This window comes from Bombus fervidus, chromosome 2, assembly GCF_041682495.2.
Source record: "Bombus fervidus isolate BK054 chromosome 2, iyBomFerv1, whole genome shotgun sequence".
In the NCBI taxonomy this organism is placed as follows: Eukaryota; Metazoa; Arthropoda; class Insecta; order Hymenoptera; family Apidae; genus Bombus; species Bombus fervidus.
This window is the reverse complement of record NC_091518.1, coordinates 12,692,181-12,708,811: the sequence shown is the minus strand read 5'-3', so window position 1 is coordinate 12,708,811 and position 16,631 is coordinate 12,692,181. Positions and strand designations below refer to the sequence as shown.

General features: G+C 32.9%; 3 protein-coding genes across 6 annotated transcripts; all 3 read left to right on the top strand.

Moving 5' to 3' along the window:
- Positions 1-5,481: 5,481 nt before the first annotated feature.
- Trhn (tryptophan hydroxylase) lies at positions 5,482-9,909 on the top strand. Of its 3 annotated transcripts, none has more exons than XM_072013817.1 (12): positions 5,482-5,608; positions 5,678-5,794; positions 6,088-6,192; positions 6,522-6,735; positions 7,009-7,279; positions 7,375-7,425; positions 8,018-8,116; positions 8,194-8,240; positions 8,328-8,463; positions 8,660-8,786; positions 8,997-9,226; positions 9,365-9,909. In XM_072013817.1, the coding sequence occupies exons 2-12, from the start codon at positions 5,696-5,698 to the stop codon at positions 9,705-9,707; spliced, it is 1,722 nt and encodes a 573-aa protein (XP_071869918.1). In that variant the 5' UTR covers positions 5,482-5,608; positions 5,678-5,695; the 3' UTR covers positions 9,708-9,909. The 3 variants fall into 3 exon arrangements, with proteins under 3 accessions (XP_071869918.1, XP_071869927.1, XP_071869908.1); XM_072013826.1 differs by having other exon boundaries at positions 5,482-5,794; positions 7,009-7,112; positions 7,212-7,279; XM_072013807.1 differs by having other exon boundaries at positions 5,482-5,794.
- Positions 9,910-10,280: 371 nt separating this feature from the next.
- Positions 10,281-12,785, top strand: LOC139992797 (suppressor APC domain-containing protein 2). Of its 2 annotated transcripts, none has more exons than XM_072014002.1 (5): positions 10,281-11,537; positions 11,753-11,899; positions 11,972-12,184; positions 12,249-12,391; positions 12,471-12,785. In XM_072014002.1, exons 1-5 carry the CDS (start codon positions 10,689-10,691, stop codon positions 12,475-12,477), a joined length of 1,359 nt encoding a protein of 452 aa, XP_071870103.1. In that variant the 5' UTR covers positions 10,281-10,688; the 3' UTR covers positions 12,478-12,785. The 2 variants fall into 2 exon arrangements, with proteins under 2 accessions (XP_071870103.1, XP_071870109.1); XM_072014008.1 differs by having other exon boundaries at positions 12,249-12,396.
- Positions 12,786-13,586: 801 nt separating this feature from the next.
- LOC139992855 (uncharacterized) lies at positions 13,587-16,556 on the top strand. The gene is made up of 4 exons (XM_072014106.1): positions 13,587-13,972; positions 15,751-15,888; positions 16,035-16,166; positions 16,411-16,556. Exons 1-4 carry the CDS (start codon positions 13,924-13,926, stop codon positions 16,473-16,475), a joined length of 384 nt encoding a protein of 127 aa, XP_071870207.1. The 5' UTR covers positions 13,587-13,923; the 3' UTR covers positions 16,476-16,556.
- Positions 16,557-16,631: the final 75 nt, after the last annotated feature.

The window sequence follows — 16,631 nt, the reverse complement described above, 5'->3', positions numbered from 1 at the left end:
GAAATCGAACGGGAGAAGCCAGCCGGCCGAATCTAAGCCGAAACGCCTTGGCGAACCGTAGCTCCTCGATTTAATATTTCAATCGGGCCGACCCGATCCGAACTGACGACCCTGAAACGCGCAAAACCAAAAATATCGGCACACCATGTACTGAGATCTAACGGTCAGTTTTTTACTTCGAAACAGGAGGGTAACTTTCCCTTCGATGGAACGGATGGATCGAGCGGTTTGCTTTCGTTAATGAGAAACCTTTTAACGCGTTCAACGTCCAATATAAATTGTGTATGTATGTAGAGGGAGCGTATTTCTTGAGGGGATCTTAGAATCATGGCTTTTTTTATTTCTATATTTTTTAGTATGATGAGAAATTTGATTTTTACAGACATGTAACGATAAGATATTTTTGTGTAGAATGACTTCTTTTGTTTTTTGACGAGGATTATTGCTATCATTCGTTGAATTAGGCGATTTTCTGAGTCGACGAAAGGAAATGTAGTATATTGCTACAAACTAACATTGAATTTATAATTATGAGTATTTATGTTCTACATACACGTCTTCAAAATAGTAATTGCATAAAATTCATAATTTGACGATGGGAAAAAAAACATGCAAGATGAATGTGCATTTTTTAATATAAGAAAATAGATATCAAACTAGATGAAATGCTAAAAACAATTGCGAATGAAATATTGCATTAACTGAGCGTTGATTTTTAACGAATTCCTACCAAAAGCGCTTATCTTAAAGTTCAATCCACTTAGGAATTAAGAAAACCGTCATCCATAAATAGATCACCTTTGAACAGGCAAAGTGGTGGCAAGTCAAGAACGTTAATTTTTTATATTTGTTGGAAAGATGTATAGAGTAGCAAATTCCAGAAGGAAACGTTCAACGTGTCCTACATTCGAATACTATATTCTCAAATTATGTTTGTATGGGGATATCAGAAGTATATTTTAGAACGCATAGTAGTGAAGTATAGACTTAATGAAAACCAATTGTAGTAGAAGGGAAAGTTGAGACGAACGATCCAGGAAGAGTAATTAATGCCGGTTAATCGAGTTAAGGAAGTTGCGAGCGCTTGAAGTTTAGTGAAACACCTTGCGAGCGACTTTGCGTTTCTTCTCGATTTCCTGAATCAGAATCCTTAGCGTTCGAAGATTTCATTATTTAGTTATATAGAATACAATTGGCAAGGAAACAGCACGACAGTTTGCATTCGATTCGCGCCTAAGATTAAATTTGTTCGTAAATCTGCCTATAAAGTAATAACATCGTTCTCAATCTATTTGATTGTAAAATGTTTCCTTTTTCCTACCGTATCTTGATTTTTATTCGTCTTCTCGTGCAGCCAACTTCTTCCTTTGAATCACTCGTGCTGAGAATGCACTCCAAGAGGATCTGTTTGCAAACAGCGAATACTCATCGTCTTGTTCTTACTTAGTTGCCTACTTTTCACTAATCGATTAAATGGTTTGAAGAAGCCGATTTTTATTAAGACTTCAGTAGAAGAATTAAGAAGAAAGTAGAGACTCGATTTATATGGAAACTGATGATAAAATGATGATAACGGGCGAGTTTTTCACAATAGGTAGATAAAAAGTCGTGTATTTTACATAATAATGTGTTTATCACTTTTGTACATACTAAAAGCTATATTATTTCAGGATATCGATTATACGTACCACAATAATCCAAGGATCATAACATTTTATAAACATTTAATATCCATAGTAGGATATATTAATTCGATAACTTTGGAATTATCCGTTTCCGAAATAATTATTTTAATCTTAAAAACTTTCAAAAGCTTCGTACTTGGAATTAAGTTGCTGATGACATAGAAAAGAGATGGTATGTAAGCATACAGAAGAAGAAATGAGAAGTAGTGATTTTGTTGCATAAGATCTTGTGTCGAGAAGATTACAAAAGCAACAAGTTTGTATCTTCATTAAGATACATGCTATACATACTATACTTGCAATACATACTATATTTTTCAAACTTGGCTACAGATTCTAATTTTTAACTTGTTTAATTCATCTCATTTTAATCTGACACGTTAGAATGATCGAAGAACTAGGGGAAAATACAGAAGAATCCATCGAATCCAAGCTACGACACATTTTTTGCGATAGAATGTAGTTGTTTTTTCGTCCAGTCGCGGGGAGACAGTCGCGTTATAGCGCGTCAACGGGAGTCGTAAATTCCCGCTACGATTGCACGAATCGACACCACGAACAGGACGATCCCCTTATTTCTTGTGGGAGAATAAGGGGTGATTGGGTTGGAATATAACTGGACTTCACAGTTATATTATATATGTATTTATTTATACTGGATTACACTACTAGATGTGAACAGACCGTGTTTGGAAAGCGTGTTGATGAACCCGAAGGTTGCTAGACGTGGTAGTTATAGAGGCAAGAACTTGACTGACATGTTAGAACTTGAAGTTGACTGTCCGAGGACTAGTAGAACGGTGGACTTGACTGTCCAAGGGATCTTAGAGCCACTACCTCGCTGGGCAAACCTTCGCTTTCTCCGTAATGAGTACGAGCGTGCAATAAACCTAAGGACCCATTTAAGGGACCACTCATAAACCGAATGTGTGCAAAGAATATAACTTTATTGTTAACAGATGTGGGCTATGGTGATTCCTTGGGTTTATTGCGGGTCAGTGTGACGATGTGCAGGCCTCGGCGGCCTGACCATGAGGAACGTCGCAGGTACCGACTCACGCGACGTAACAGTAGTATTTGAAAAAAGTGGTGGAGGTTTAAAGAGACGGTTTCGATGATTAGCCCTCCGTAAGCAAACTGGGTCGTTGACAACCCAAGCGAGATTTCACTCTTGAATTTCTTCGAAAAGAGTTCTTATTTCTATTGGGTAAAGTTTCAAATATTTGACTTAACGAGCGATTATAATGTAATATTACGTAATATATGTATAGACCTCTTATAAGATTTCCAGACTTTATAAAAGCCTAGAACAATAAAAAAGATTAGGCTTACATATAAATGACCCGGTTTGCCAACCCAACCCAATCTTGCTTCTTCCAACGGAGAATTAAATTTATATTACACTGACCATAAATAAAATATTAGTTATATTTAAGAAACTATCGAATTGATCTACGTGTTCAACATTTAAAGTTTAGTATAAAAATATTAGGATGCTTGCATTGATTTTTTATTAAAGTAATATTCATGAAATTGACATTAGTTTCGAACAAAATCTATATTATTATCGTAAGTTGTTTGATAGATCCATAAAGACGAAATATATGTATGCATACATGGCTCGCACACCTTTCCAAGGAAGCATATTTATAGATCCTGGCACTAAACAAGAAAAAAGAAGGGGTATCGACCAATTTAATTCGTGTGCTTAGAAAACAAGTTGTTATATTTATATCGTTGGTGTTGTACAAAAATTTGTGTAAAGGATTTCGTTTCATAGATAAAGATCGAATTAGTACTTAGTGTTCAACGATATCTTGCCTTAAAGTTATTAGTAAAACAGCAGAAACAAATGTTGAACTTCGGCCACAAAGGACGACAGTATGATAAGAGATATCATGCTTTGTAGAATCTCTGTGAATGGGAAGTGAATTTGGCGATACGGGTAACGGGTGAATAGTACAATAATTACTTATAATTAAACGCATGTTTATACGACACATACTACATGGACCGCCGAAAAATAAAATTTTTATCGAGTACAGAAAAATACGAAAAATTAAGGAATTTAACATAAAATAGGAATAAGTATTTAAGCTAATATTATGACTACAGCACTTATCTTTTTTTTTGTGTTACAGTACTGTAATTATACATATGTTAATATTTCATAATTATCCAATTAGATGCAAAAAAGATAAGTATTTACACAAATGCCAGAATATCATCTTTTTTTTTTTAATATCACAAGTATAAATGCATATGTATCTTTATATTTACTCTTATTATAAAGAAATTTTTTAAATATCTATAATAATAATTGCAGAAAAAAGATTAATTAACAAATGTAACAACCATTCTCAGTTTAGTAGTTTAGTTTAGTAGTAGAAGTATCGAAAAGAAACTTTGTAAAATTTAGTAAAATATTTTTAATGCAAAAAGCAAAACATTTACTTTTAATTATTCTCGTGTTACTGAAGTAACACAGTCTCAGCAGCTTAGCACTTTAAACAACAGAATGTATCGAAAATCGATGCGACCGATTGTTTCAGCAAAACATTATAACACAGTGTCTCTTATCTACTAGTTAAATCTCGCTATTTATCAATATTGCCAGAAAAAATAATCCAAAAGATATTTTCAGCGACGATTTAGTGACTGGCAGACGGGGCGATAAACGAAAGATTCTCTCCGCAGATCGAACGATACTCTCAATTCTCTTAATGCCAGAGGAACGCTCGGTATAATTCAACAAGGGTGCTAGCTGATAGTCGTAAGTGATGGACATTGGTAATGTGCTGCATCTGCTTTGCCACGAGGCGGAGGAGTGTTCTCGGCTGTTCGAGCTTTTATTAAACAGCCTCTTTGTTCTGTGGAAAAGATACACAAAAGCGAGAATGATTGTCTCGTTGAAAAAAAGAAACGGAAAAGAAAGAGAAAAATTAAATTCTCCGAAGAAGATTACACTTCTCCAAAAGCACTTCCCCATTTAGGTATGTAGTTCACACTCACTCGCGATATCGTTTCACAATATTTTCACAATCGTGAATTTAGTAATTCACAAATGTTAATAATACGATAAATTGCGTAACATTTTCTACGAATTTCCACGTCGTCTATTACAAACATATACTTGCTGATATTTAATAACAATTGAAACGTGTGCTCCGTTATTAACTTATGACTAACAATATTATATATTTAAACAGAAAAATAAGTATCGAGAAAGAAATCCGAAAAATCTTCGATGATGTAATTTTTACCAGAACAAAGTCAAAGTCGAAGGAAGTATCACGAGCTGTTAAATGAACGCGGAAAAGCATGAACTCGGTAAATCGATGGTCGGATTCGTGTCTTTTCCATGGTAGACTAATTTCACTTGGCCCAGAAACTCCGAGTATAAACGTATCGTGCGGATGGGAGGAAAGAAATCTTTGGAGAATAGCGAAGAGGGGTACCGAAGGAAAAGTATAACATCCCTGTCTCGAAGACCTTGCAATCTCTTCTCCCCATTCACCGTTGCTAGTTCTTGCGCCACCCACATTTCGTGGACTCCAGTGACGTCACACAGAATACATTGTGGAACCGGCACAGTTACCGTTAAATGGGGTGAGCCAACACTCCTCTTCAACCCCATGAAAAGTCTTATCCAACCAATGGGAGAACTTCGCACTACTGTGCGTCGACCAATCGCGAACAGATTGTCATTGAGAAGGACACGTACACGGAGGGGACCGAGGTCTTAAGAAGAGCAGAAGACACTGGTACCGGGACACTGTCGCACGCGGTGCTTAGAGAGACGATTCATTGGACTAACAGCTATTGCGTCGAGAGAAATTGTTTAAGTGTTATCCAAGTTCAACATTTAGATAGATTTTTAAATAGAGATACTCACTTGCATCGTTCGATTGATTTTCTTATCGGTGAGCGAAAGTATTATATGTTATAGTAGAGATAGAAAATTTGGTTGAAAAATTGGAAAGTTTGTTCAGTTTGAACCGAGGATCAGTATGAGTGGTTCCGGAAAGGGCCTTCTCGGGGTGTGGCTATACAGAAGAGGCGAACACTGGGCCATTAAAGAAGGAAGTCCCATACATAAGTCGAGCGATGTGCGTCGATTTCGGAACTGTAGTTACAAAGTATAAAATGCTTTTTTTAACTCGTTCTTTCTTCTTCGACAAATTCATGTTCCGTGTTTCTTAGTTGTTCCAAGTTGGAGCAATCTTTCTAATCCTCCTTTTTCTTGATACTTTTCTCATACCTATATGTATTTCATTCGTAAAGATTATTGCGTGACTTAAGGCAATATAGAAAATCGAAGCAAATAACGAGGGAAAAAAGGCGGTTGATTGTGTGATAAAAGTTAAACGTAACACATGGATATGTTCTCTCATTCGTTCAGATCCCCATGGTCGAGCGGAAATCGAACAACGATAATAAAAATTCTGTCGTTTTTTCCTTGAAAAACCAAATCGGTGGCTTGGCACGAGCTCTGCAAGTTTTTCAGGTATAATGTTTAACGATATTAGACAGGGCCTGCTATAAGATATCACTCACGTTAGGATCAGAAAGGAAATAGAATTTTGAAAATTTATTCTTGCATACGTATAAATAATAATATATTTTTTAGTCTGTCATTTTTCATAAAAATATGTTTAAAACATTACTTTTCTTTAAAAATCGATATTTGATTATTTACCAACTACAGAATCCTTATAGATAATAAAGACATCTGTAACATCTTTTTAAAGTGTCTTTTAACATTAGAAACATTAGAATGCGTAAAAACTTTCATGAAAATGTACCAATGTATTTTTAAATCAATATTCCGTAAAGGACCTGGGTGTGAATGTTATTCATATCGAGTCACGGAAATCATTGCGTCGCGGTTCCGAATTCGAAATTCTCGTCGATGTTGAATGTGATTCGAAAAGAATGGAACAGTTGACGAGGATGTTGAGCCGAGAAGTCGCCGCCATTAATTTGGCACAGTACGAGCAAACAGGAAGTATTCCTCATGCTCCATCACTTTCCGCCGCTCCGAGTTTTGGTAAGTCATTAATAGATTTTCTTTCTTCGTTAAATATCATTTTACATTGTTTAAATTTTGTACTTAAACTTCTAACTTTTTTACTATCAATTAGAAGTTTATAATACCTATTATCAATTTCTACTATAAATTTAAAATTTAAACGATCATTTCATCAAACGATAATTCTTTTAGAGCAATTTCGTTGAATGATTTTTTACAATCAAAATCACTTTTAAAATAAAAAAAAACTTTTCTGAACCAACAAGTGCTGATCATGGTCAAACTTTATAGATTTCAGCGAAGTAGATATGCCCTGGTTTCCACGAAAAATATCGGACCTAGATCAAGCTCAAAATGTGCTCATGTATGGATCCGAATTAGACGCGGATCATCCAGTACGTTTCTGTTTTCAAACACTGTTCTCTCTTGTTAAATACGTAGTCCCTAAGATATATACAACATTATATGATACCAATTTAATTCAATATTTTCAGGGCTTTAAAGACCCGGTGTATCGCAAACGTCGTGTGCAATTCGCGGATATCGCAAACAATTACAGATAGTACGTTAAAAAAAAATCAATGATCTTTTACGAAAAAAAATATAATTGTTAACTACGACATAGATAGAACACTACTAACATTAATTTTCTTTTAGTGGTCAACCAATTCCTCGCGTTCAATACACGCCAGAGGAGATCAGAACTTGGTTCGTAAATTTATATCATTGCGTTCCGTATTTTCCTTTTTTTTTTATTTGTTAAAAAGATGTTTTAACATCGTTTCGATAAAAATAAATACGTTCGTCGTGTGTATGAAGTTTTTGATAAAACTTTCGCTCGTTGCAAGAAATCTTCGTACGTGCTTCGACAAACATGAAAGCAATCTATGACGGAGAAGAACAAATTCTTTTGATAACTTCGCAAGATTTCCCTTCAATTACGAAACGATATCCTAGTTCTACCAATATAACAAGGAAAGTTTCAACTTCACCCGTCGCCTATGGGACGTATGAATCAGCCAAGATTGGCCCGCGTTGAATGCACTCCTTAATTGTCCTTATTTAATTTATCCTCGCGATCTTCGAGTGACTTCCCTAATACGATTTTCTCCAGATGTGTATACGAGAAGCGTGGATAAGTAATCTAGTTTCGTTGAAACCTACGAGACATATTCAAGAATGAGAAGATTTAACACCAATTAATTTAAAACTTAACATCATCGTTAACGATATTTATAAATAATTCTTTGCAATTTTATATTCTTAAAATTTATCAGCGAATAACATTCGTTTTCTACAGGGGAACCGTTTTCCGTGAATTGCATCAGCTTTATCAGAAACATGCTTGTAAGGAATATCTGGAAAATTGGCCAAAACTGGAGAAATACTGTGGCTATAGGTAAAGATTCTTCTGAGGATTAAATCAAATGATATCAAACATAATTAATTTAAATAAACTTCATATTTGATCGACAGAGAGGATAATATACCACAGTTGCAAGATGTAAACGTTTTCTTGAAGCGTGAGTATACGATTAATGATAATAGAATTATTTTAATTAGAAATGAGTGAAAAATAAACAAATACAATTTGTCTATGATACTATTAGGAACAACTGGATTTCAACTTCGACCCGTAGCAGGCTACCTTACACCAAGAGATTTTTTGGCCGGTCTTGCTTTTCGAGTATTTCATTGTACACAATACATTCGACATTCATCCGATCCTTTTTATACGCCTGAACCGTAAGTAATTTAAAAGTGTATAAACCATATCAAATAACGGATATAAATATGTTGTACACACAGACAAATAAATAAAATAGATAAAAGTAAAGCTAGATAAAATTAAAGAATAAAAATAAAGCTTTAAACACATTTTCTTACCATTTCTTCTTTGTATTTTTCCTTTTTTCTATTAACTCTATTGAATTATTTATAGGGACTGCTGTCACGAATTGTTAGGGCACATGCCGCTTTTGGCGAATCCAAGTTTCGCACAATTCTCGCAGGAACTTGGACTTGCTTCGCTTGGAGCTTCGGACGAGGACATCAATAAATTGGCAACTGTAAGTGTTCTATGCTCCAGGTAGTTTCTTACTTTCATCAAAAATTTATAGAAGCTTATTTCACGAGTGTAAAGAACCTCATATTAAAGAAGTTAATATTTATAAATAAAAAGAAAATTCAGAAAACAAGAAGATTATATTTTGTTTCAGCTTTAACTGTAGAAGTCATTAACTATGTTGAGCTCGTCCTTGTTTTACTGTTGTTTTTAGCTCTATTTCTTTACGGTGGAATTTGGATTATGCAAGCAAGATGGTATACTTCGAGTTTACGGAGCTGGTTTATTGTCTTCTGTCGCGGAACTGAAACATGCTGTGTCCGTTCCCGAGAAGACGTTCCGATTCGATCCAGAAGTGACTTGCAAGCAAGAATGCATCATTACCGCGTTTCAAAATGCGTACTATTACACGGATAGCTTTGAAGAAGCAAAAGAAAAAATGCGGTAATGTTGTATATACTTTATTCTTCTGAAATTCTAAAATATTAAAGTATAATAAAAATATTCCGAAATTCTAAAATATTGAAATAAAAATACAATAAAAAAGAAGATTGTGAAAGGAATATCAATTTCTGCTTTTAGATCATTCGCGAACCAAATACAACGACCATTTGGATTACGCTATAATCCCTACACTCAATCAGTGGAAGTTCTCACGGACGCTCAAAAAATCACGGCGGTAGTCAGTGAACTTAGGGGTGACCTCTGTATCGTCTCAAATGCCCTAAGGAAGATACACGAACAGGATGATACGGTGGACGTTGAGAGGATAACCAGCCTTTTAACGCAAGGTATCGAATTACCTCAAGATTCTTCGTCCTCTGACAGCGATGTTGATAGAAGTCCTAATGTCGAGTCGCCTGAGAAACCACTAAAAAATCAGAATAAAAACTATTCTTCTGACAATATTATTGTTAACTTATGAACGTTATTTCTGTAAACGTAGTCTGCGAATAGAACTATCAAAATTAGAAATTATGATTGTACGTATATAATTATAGAGTTTAGCAATATGTATATGAAATATGCACAGTTGTTTATGCTTGTAGAGAACGATATTTAAATTAAAATGTTACTAAAGTTGCATTGCGTTGAATGAAAATGAATAAAAAATTATGTCAAGTATAGTAATCAAAAGTTTTAATATACTAACATATTTACTTTCATCATAAAATATCCTGTTACGTGTGAATCATATTGTTTTAAAAAACTCGTCTGATTTTCTCTTTGATACGGTCTATAACATGTTTTTTGATATTAACAATTATCTTTTTTTGTTTTATCGAGATCTCTGCGACAAATACGTATCAACAATCGATAAATAAAATTAAAAAATTTATAATTAGCATCTTATTTCTTTTATTTATCAAACATCAAAATATCATGATTATTTTTGTAATGTATTAATTTCATATATAGTTTAAGTTATATATGTATATATTATGCATATATAAATTAAATATCATACTTTAAGAACTGTTTCTATGAGTAAAATAACTGTAGTACGTTCTAGATAGATTCGTACTTCGACACACCTGTTTCATCTGTTGCGTTCATATTTAGTTGCATACAATCGAAGGTTTAAAGAGGTTATCAAAAAGTTAACTGTTAATAAAATACAAAAAAGGAAAATGTATTCAAAACGCCTTAAGTGTATTCATATTTGGCACAAATAATTCTACTAATAATTTGGCAGTACACTTTAATAAATGTTAAATAAACGAAAAGACATTTATCAGATGAATGAAACAATATTTAATTAACGAAATGACTAATCGGACAAATATTCCTTAAAAGAAACAATGTTATACCTTCCATTACCAGGAAGGTAATATATGAGTCTGGAATATTTAAATGAATGTATGTTTTCTTAACAACTATATTTTAAATACGCTTGCATATAAATATGGCGCAAATACAAACTTCGAGCGCTGATGGACTACCAAAGCACTTTGTCACCGCTATGCGTACACTTTTTGATATAATGGATGACCAAAATACAGGGTTTGTAAAATTTTCTGATATTGAAGGCAGATGGCAAGATGATGGAACGCAAGGTCTACCAAAAGGTGTTTTGGACAGCCTTAAAAAAGTCACTCCACCTAATGGATTATTGTCTTTTGAAAGATTTTGTACAGGACTCAAGATATGTTTGCTACAAATTCAAACAGATGGTGACTCTAAAAAACATGATGGTCAACCAAATAGACCGCCATCTGCTCCAATACTTATACCTGATAATCAAAATAAAACAACATGGACATCTCCAAATACAGCAACTATTAGGCCAAATAATGCTATATCACAGCAACGTACCTTAAGCATGCCACAGTTATTAGCTGGTCGAAAAGATGTTAATCATACACACTTAGAATTAATGGATGGTAGAGGTGGTCCTGAATTGAAGCTAAATAAAGCATATGGACCTCCTAAACCTCCACGGATGGGTGCTGCATTAGAAGCTAGAACTATTAATTCAGAAAGAAATTTTGACAAATCTGAAATTCGAACTGTATTACAAAATTGGCAGATGGGTTTGTTAATGAATGATGATAAAGCTATAGAAAAAAGACAATTACCAACGGTAAATTATAGATCTGACACTAGAACATTATTAAGACCAACCAGAGTATTGGGAGATGGTAAAGCAGTTGAATTGCAAAATAATCAAGTTGGCTTACAGCCTAAGAAACCATTAAGTAGACGCAGAGAACCTAGGCGTCATACGTTGCAGAATGGTATTGATTACAATATGGTAAAGATATTCTTCTCTAGGATTCCCAACTAACGATTGGTGATTGGTTTTGGGTATGCATGAAATTTGGTGATTATTAACATGTAGACCACAATACAATTTATACTAAGTTCAGCATAGTATATAATATATTTATATTATATTTTAATACATAGTTGGGAAGCCTGTTTCTTAATTTTTAACAGCAGTAACTATTTGATAGCTCTCTTTTTTAGATGAAAAGAATGAAACAGATTGAACAAGAGAAAGATGTATTACTTCAAGGTCTAGCTGCAGTTGATAAAGCTAGAGAATGGTATTTGAAACAAATATCTGCTACTCAGGAAAAAATTAAACATCTTGGGCGTATGGGATCTCATGTGGTATTAAATATGCTTTCCAACTTTATAAAATTATCTGAAATATTTTGTGTTAACATGTATGATTTTATTTAGGAACAATGGACAGAGGCACAGCAAGAACGTTTAGAATTACAACGTGCTCGTGTCTTAGAAGTCAACAGACACTTAGCTGCACTAATAAGTAGTTGGGAACGTGGTGGACTTCCTCTTCACATGAATCTTGCGTTTCTTAGCACTCCTACATCGACCCAACTTCAGCAAGATATATTATCTAGGTTAAAGCAACAGAATCATAGACTAACAGAGGTAAATTAATTAAATATATATAATTAATAATATATTTAATTCACATTTGATGATTAAAAATTAGGAAGTCAGTAAAAAGAGCCAACGGATAGCATTACTTGAACAAGAAAAGGACAACTTGGTACGAGAATTGTATAATAGACAAAGTGGTATAGTTCAATCTAGAAGAGCAACAATGATTCATGAACAACATGATCAAACATTCATGTAAGGTACTAACAGTTAATATTTTAATTCTTTTATGTATAACATAAAATTATATTTTACATAAATATTGTTCTTTTAGAATATAAAGAAACAAGAAGATTTGCCTTTGATGATATAATGAATTACATGCAAAATATCAGATACACATATATTTAGAAAACTAATTAAAATCATTGTTATAAACTTTTATATCTGTTATATGTGTTGAAATATTTTAAATATTTGCATAAAACATGAAATGTTTGTTTGAAATATTCACAGTACTAATACTCGAATGTACTTATACATTGTAAATGAAGTCTTAAAATTTTTATAATCCGTCCAAGTCTCAAAAGAGAGATTATGTTCTACATTAATAAATTATTATTCTAATTAATAAATTGCCTTGACCTAATTTTTTATTTTATTACGATATCATAATCTTAGTTTATACGCAAAATTAAATATGTTCGTATTACATTTTTTAAACTGATTATCCTTATCTTATAAACAACTATCCACAAAAGAAAATTGAAAAATTTTACACGTTCCGTACTATAAACTGTAAGCTACATCTACTTCCGGAATTATGACTGTACGTGTCAAATGTTATCGAACTTTAAAATGTGATAATGTACTTCCCTAACCACCCAGCGTTACTATTGGCACTAAATTTACTTAAAAATATAAATGTCATTGCAAAAATGTACAATATAAGAGAAATATGGTAAAAATTAACGTTCGTTGACATTCTATTTAAACTATAAAAGATATTTTAATTACTTTCAAAAATAAAGAAATAATAATGTTTTCTGCCGACCATGTGTTCTGTTTAAAAAAACATATACGGAATCATGTAACGAACTGGGGCTAATCCCAACCGATATAACGTTCTGTAAGTCTCAGGTCATACCAGTCCGGAATTTCAAGACCTTTCTCGTTATTTTATTTAAAATAATATATAAATGCACAAATAAACGATATTGATAATAAAAAATTGTAATAAATTTTGCAAAACTACTAACTAAATTTAAAATTAACTGAACAAAAGTCATTAATATAAATAATAGTTTATATCGGTAGAACAAATGAAATTATAAATCTATATGTATATGTTTGTTAGAAATATATTATGCGTAATCAGTGGCTTATTTTATACCCCACGCATGGTTCTTTAGCGTAGTAGAGTCTGGTGGGTATACTAGCTAAGCGCGTTAGTCCGCATTTAGTTAATAGTCATAGTCATAAAGAGGCAGTTGCCTCTACAGCTGTCTGGAGTCGGCTAGTCGGAGTTCAGTTCGGTTGACGCGTTCAGCGAGTACGCTAGCTAGCTGACATAGGGAACATTGCATTGGAGCACAAATTTTATCCTCGCGATAGTGAATGTGTAAAGAACCCCCTTTTAACGAACGACCTTTAACCCTACTGAGTTCAAGTAATAGCCTAGCTGCAGGCGCTGGTTGTCGATCTCTGTCTTCTGACATCTACAATTATCTGGATTATCGTTATCGGAACAGTTCTCCCCCGGATTTTGTGAAAGCTTTAAGCCCATCATGCTACCAAGACTGATACTACCAATAATTCTACTACTCGTTATTATAGGTACGAACACGTTACTTGCGTTTCACTAGAATTTTTATACTGATTAAACATATCAGAGAGGATCGAGAAATCGATATTTCGGTTACGATAACGTAATTTATATGGTGGTATGTTATCACTATGAACATTTTTCTTCTAATTTAATCGGCATATTGTAACTGTATTTTATCATTTCATAATAACTTACTTCTGCATGCGTGTTTTCATCAATTGTATAAAGATGATCTTAAGAAATACAAAAATTACATTAATAAATTTTTAAATTTGGAGACGATAGATTTTATTTTAAGATCATGGAAAAGTTATTTTCGTATGATACTATTTGTACTACTTGATTTAAACGTTGGATAGTAACTCTCTGATAGTAATTTGCGTAAGATAAAATAAATGCAACCGTTCTGTTAAAAGAAACGTCTCGGTTCATTCACCGAGTAGACAGATAATGTGTCACGATAATAAAGCGTACTTTCAATGATGCACATTCCGCGTTTCTTCTCGATTGTATCTTATGAAATATGTTTACAATTAAATTTCGTCTTTTGCACGAATAAGAAAGAATATATTTAAGCATGAATTCATTTATAGAAGAAAATAATAGTAATTTAGAATGCATACCCGAAAATCAATTAACCCGCGCAGACATGCTTTATCTCGTTAAATGTTTATCAATCTAGACAAGTGGGAAGTGCAGTGGACACATCCGGTACAAATATGTAGTTGCCTCTGGCAGCGTGTTTCTTCATAGCATTATCTTTTCAGGATAAATAAACTGCAGATATATTCACTGCAAACAGAAAATATTGTAGAAAATGTGCAATTTATAACTTATTGTTTCAATATTTATCGCAGTATTTCGTAATATAAAATTATTTTTATTACTAATAAAGTTTGTTCTATTTCCAAATGAATATTCATTTAATTTCATTAAGTTTTAATCCATTTAGTTATATTAGAAGTTACATAATTGATTTCATATAGAGACTTATTTATCATCTACTGATAGAAGTGGTATTCTTTTATGCTATTGTCATTTAATCCTATGGTAAACGTTTTATATTTCGCTTATTGTCGTTTTCAGAATCACACATAAAATACAATATGAATATTGTATTAAATTATATATTTCCATACTATTCTTAATAAAAGAAGAGAACTGAAAAATTAATTACTTTGTGTCTTTTTTATAGTTTAAATGATATACATATTGATATTTATGAAAATAATGTAGCGACATATGAGTCATAGGACGAGGCGAAGCGAGGGCATCTCATACTGTTGTTGTGCCTCGGAACAAGGACATCGACTCGAAAATAGCGTTAAACTACCACTAGGCAAAAACAATGCAACCGTCGTTCTAAGCTAATTTGAATATTCCGACTCCCCCCCCCCCCCCAGTATAAATAAACAAACACGATCTCGAGCGGGCAGTTATTATCATCGAATTATTACCGAGTTATTACCGAGTCATTATTTGCGAATTAACGAAGTATACGAGTCTTCGAGTTATCCGCGAACATTCTATTATCTATCTTCGCGACTACGATTGTACGAACGTTTATCGACGGAACTTATAAACCTTTATAATAATATCTATTCGAAATATACTTGACGGTTGCAATAGCAATCTTTTCGGCGTTATAATTTAAATTTAAACTCCTCTCATCATCCGCCACAATAACATAAAAGATACGACGAATAGTTAGAATTTAATTATTATGTACTGTATCATATTGTTATATGTATATTTACTAAGTACTTCAATTTGGTTTAAATAATAGGTACATTATCAAAAGCTTGCGATTTGGATCAAATGCAATATGGATGTCGCATCTATAGTGCACAATGCAGATGCGGTTACGGTTGTTCTTCTGAGTACAGATATAATACTAACGAAGATTGCAAAGAAGCGTTAAGAGGTAATAACTTACCTGTTAATTTCATCCACAATATTAAATATCACTATCAAACTTGTTCATAGATACTTGGACGAATACATATATGTGTCCAATATTAATACTGAAAGAATTAACCGATTGTTTTTTATTATTTTATTACTTTTTAGGTAGGCGTAGTGATATATGTTATAGATCGAAACCTTGCTTGAATGGAGGATCATGTTTGCAAATATCATCAGATCCTGGATTTAAATGTCGCTGCGAAGGAACTGGTTATTACGGACCACATTGTGATAAACGTTAGTAATTATTATCATCGATAAGTAATGATTATAATTATAAACTTTGCAAACATATATTTTACTAACTAATTGATAACTATTCAATTCGGTACTAAACACAACCTGCTCAATTTTCAATTATTTAAAAATGCTAATAATATACTATTTAAAATTAAAGTATTGTTTTGATATAAAATTGAATAAGTCTAGTAAGTAGAAAATATAACAAAACTTTTTTTTAATGAAATAATACATTTTGCAGCTTGCCCAGGACCAAACAACCAACGTTTCCGAGGACCATTTCCTTACGAATGTGTTGTAATTTAATTTGTAATTTACTTTCTTTTAATCTATCAAAAATCAAATACATATTAAGTACAAAAAATAAACATATTTTGCGAAAATTTACACATCTTTGTACATACATAATAAATATATTGTATATATGATAATCGTCTTGTTATTAGAAACATTTTAAAAAAT

Bases quoted from the DNA above. Each gene is read 5' to 3' on its own strand.
- LOC139992797 (XM_072014002.1), top strand. From the start codon at position 10,689: ATGGCGCAAATACAAACTTCGAGCGCTGATGGACTACCAAAGCACTTT. The intron at 11,538-11,752 runs GTAAAGATATTC...TCTCTTTTTTAG, and splicing joins ATGGTATTGATTACAATATG to ATGAAAAGAATGAAACAGAT. The intron at 11,900-11,971 runs GTATTAAATATG...GATTTTATTTAG, and splicing joins GGCGTATGGGATCTCATGTG to GAACAATGGACAGAGGCACA.
- LOC139992855 (XM_072014106.1), top strand. From the start codon at position 13,924: ATGCTACCAAGACTGATACTACCAATAATTCTACTACTCGTTATTATA. The intron at 15,889-16,034 runs GTAATAACTTAC...ATTACTTTTTAG, and splicing joins TTGCAAAGAAGCGTTAAGAG to GTAGGCGTAGTGATATATGT. The intron at 16,167-16,410 runs GTTAGTAATTAT...TACATTTTGCAG, and splicing joins CGGACCACATTGTGATAAAC to CTTGCCCAGGACCAAACAAC.
- Trhn (XM_072013817.1), top strand. From the start codon at position 5,696: ATGAGTGGTTCCGGAAAGGGCCTTCTCGGGGTGTGGCTATACAGAAGA. The intron at 6,193-6,521 runs GTATAATGTTTA...TATTCCGTAAAG, and splicing joins GAGCTCTGCAAGTTTTTCAG to GACCTGGGTGTGAATGTTAT. The intron at 7,280-7,374 runs GTACGTTAAAAA...ATTTTCTTTTAG, and splicing joins ATCGCAAACAATTACAGATA to TGGTCAACCAATTCCTCGCG.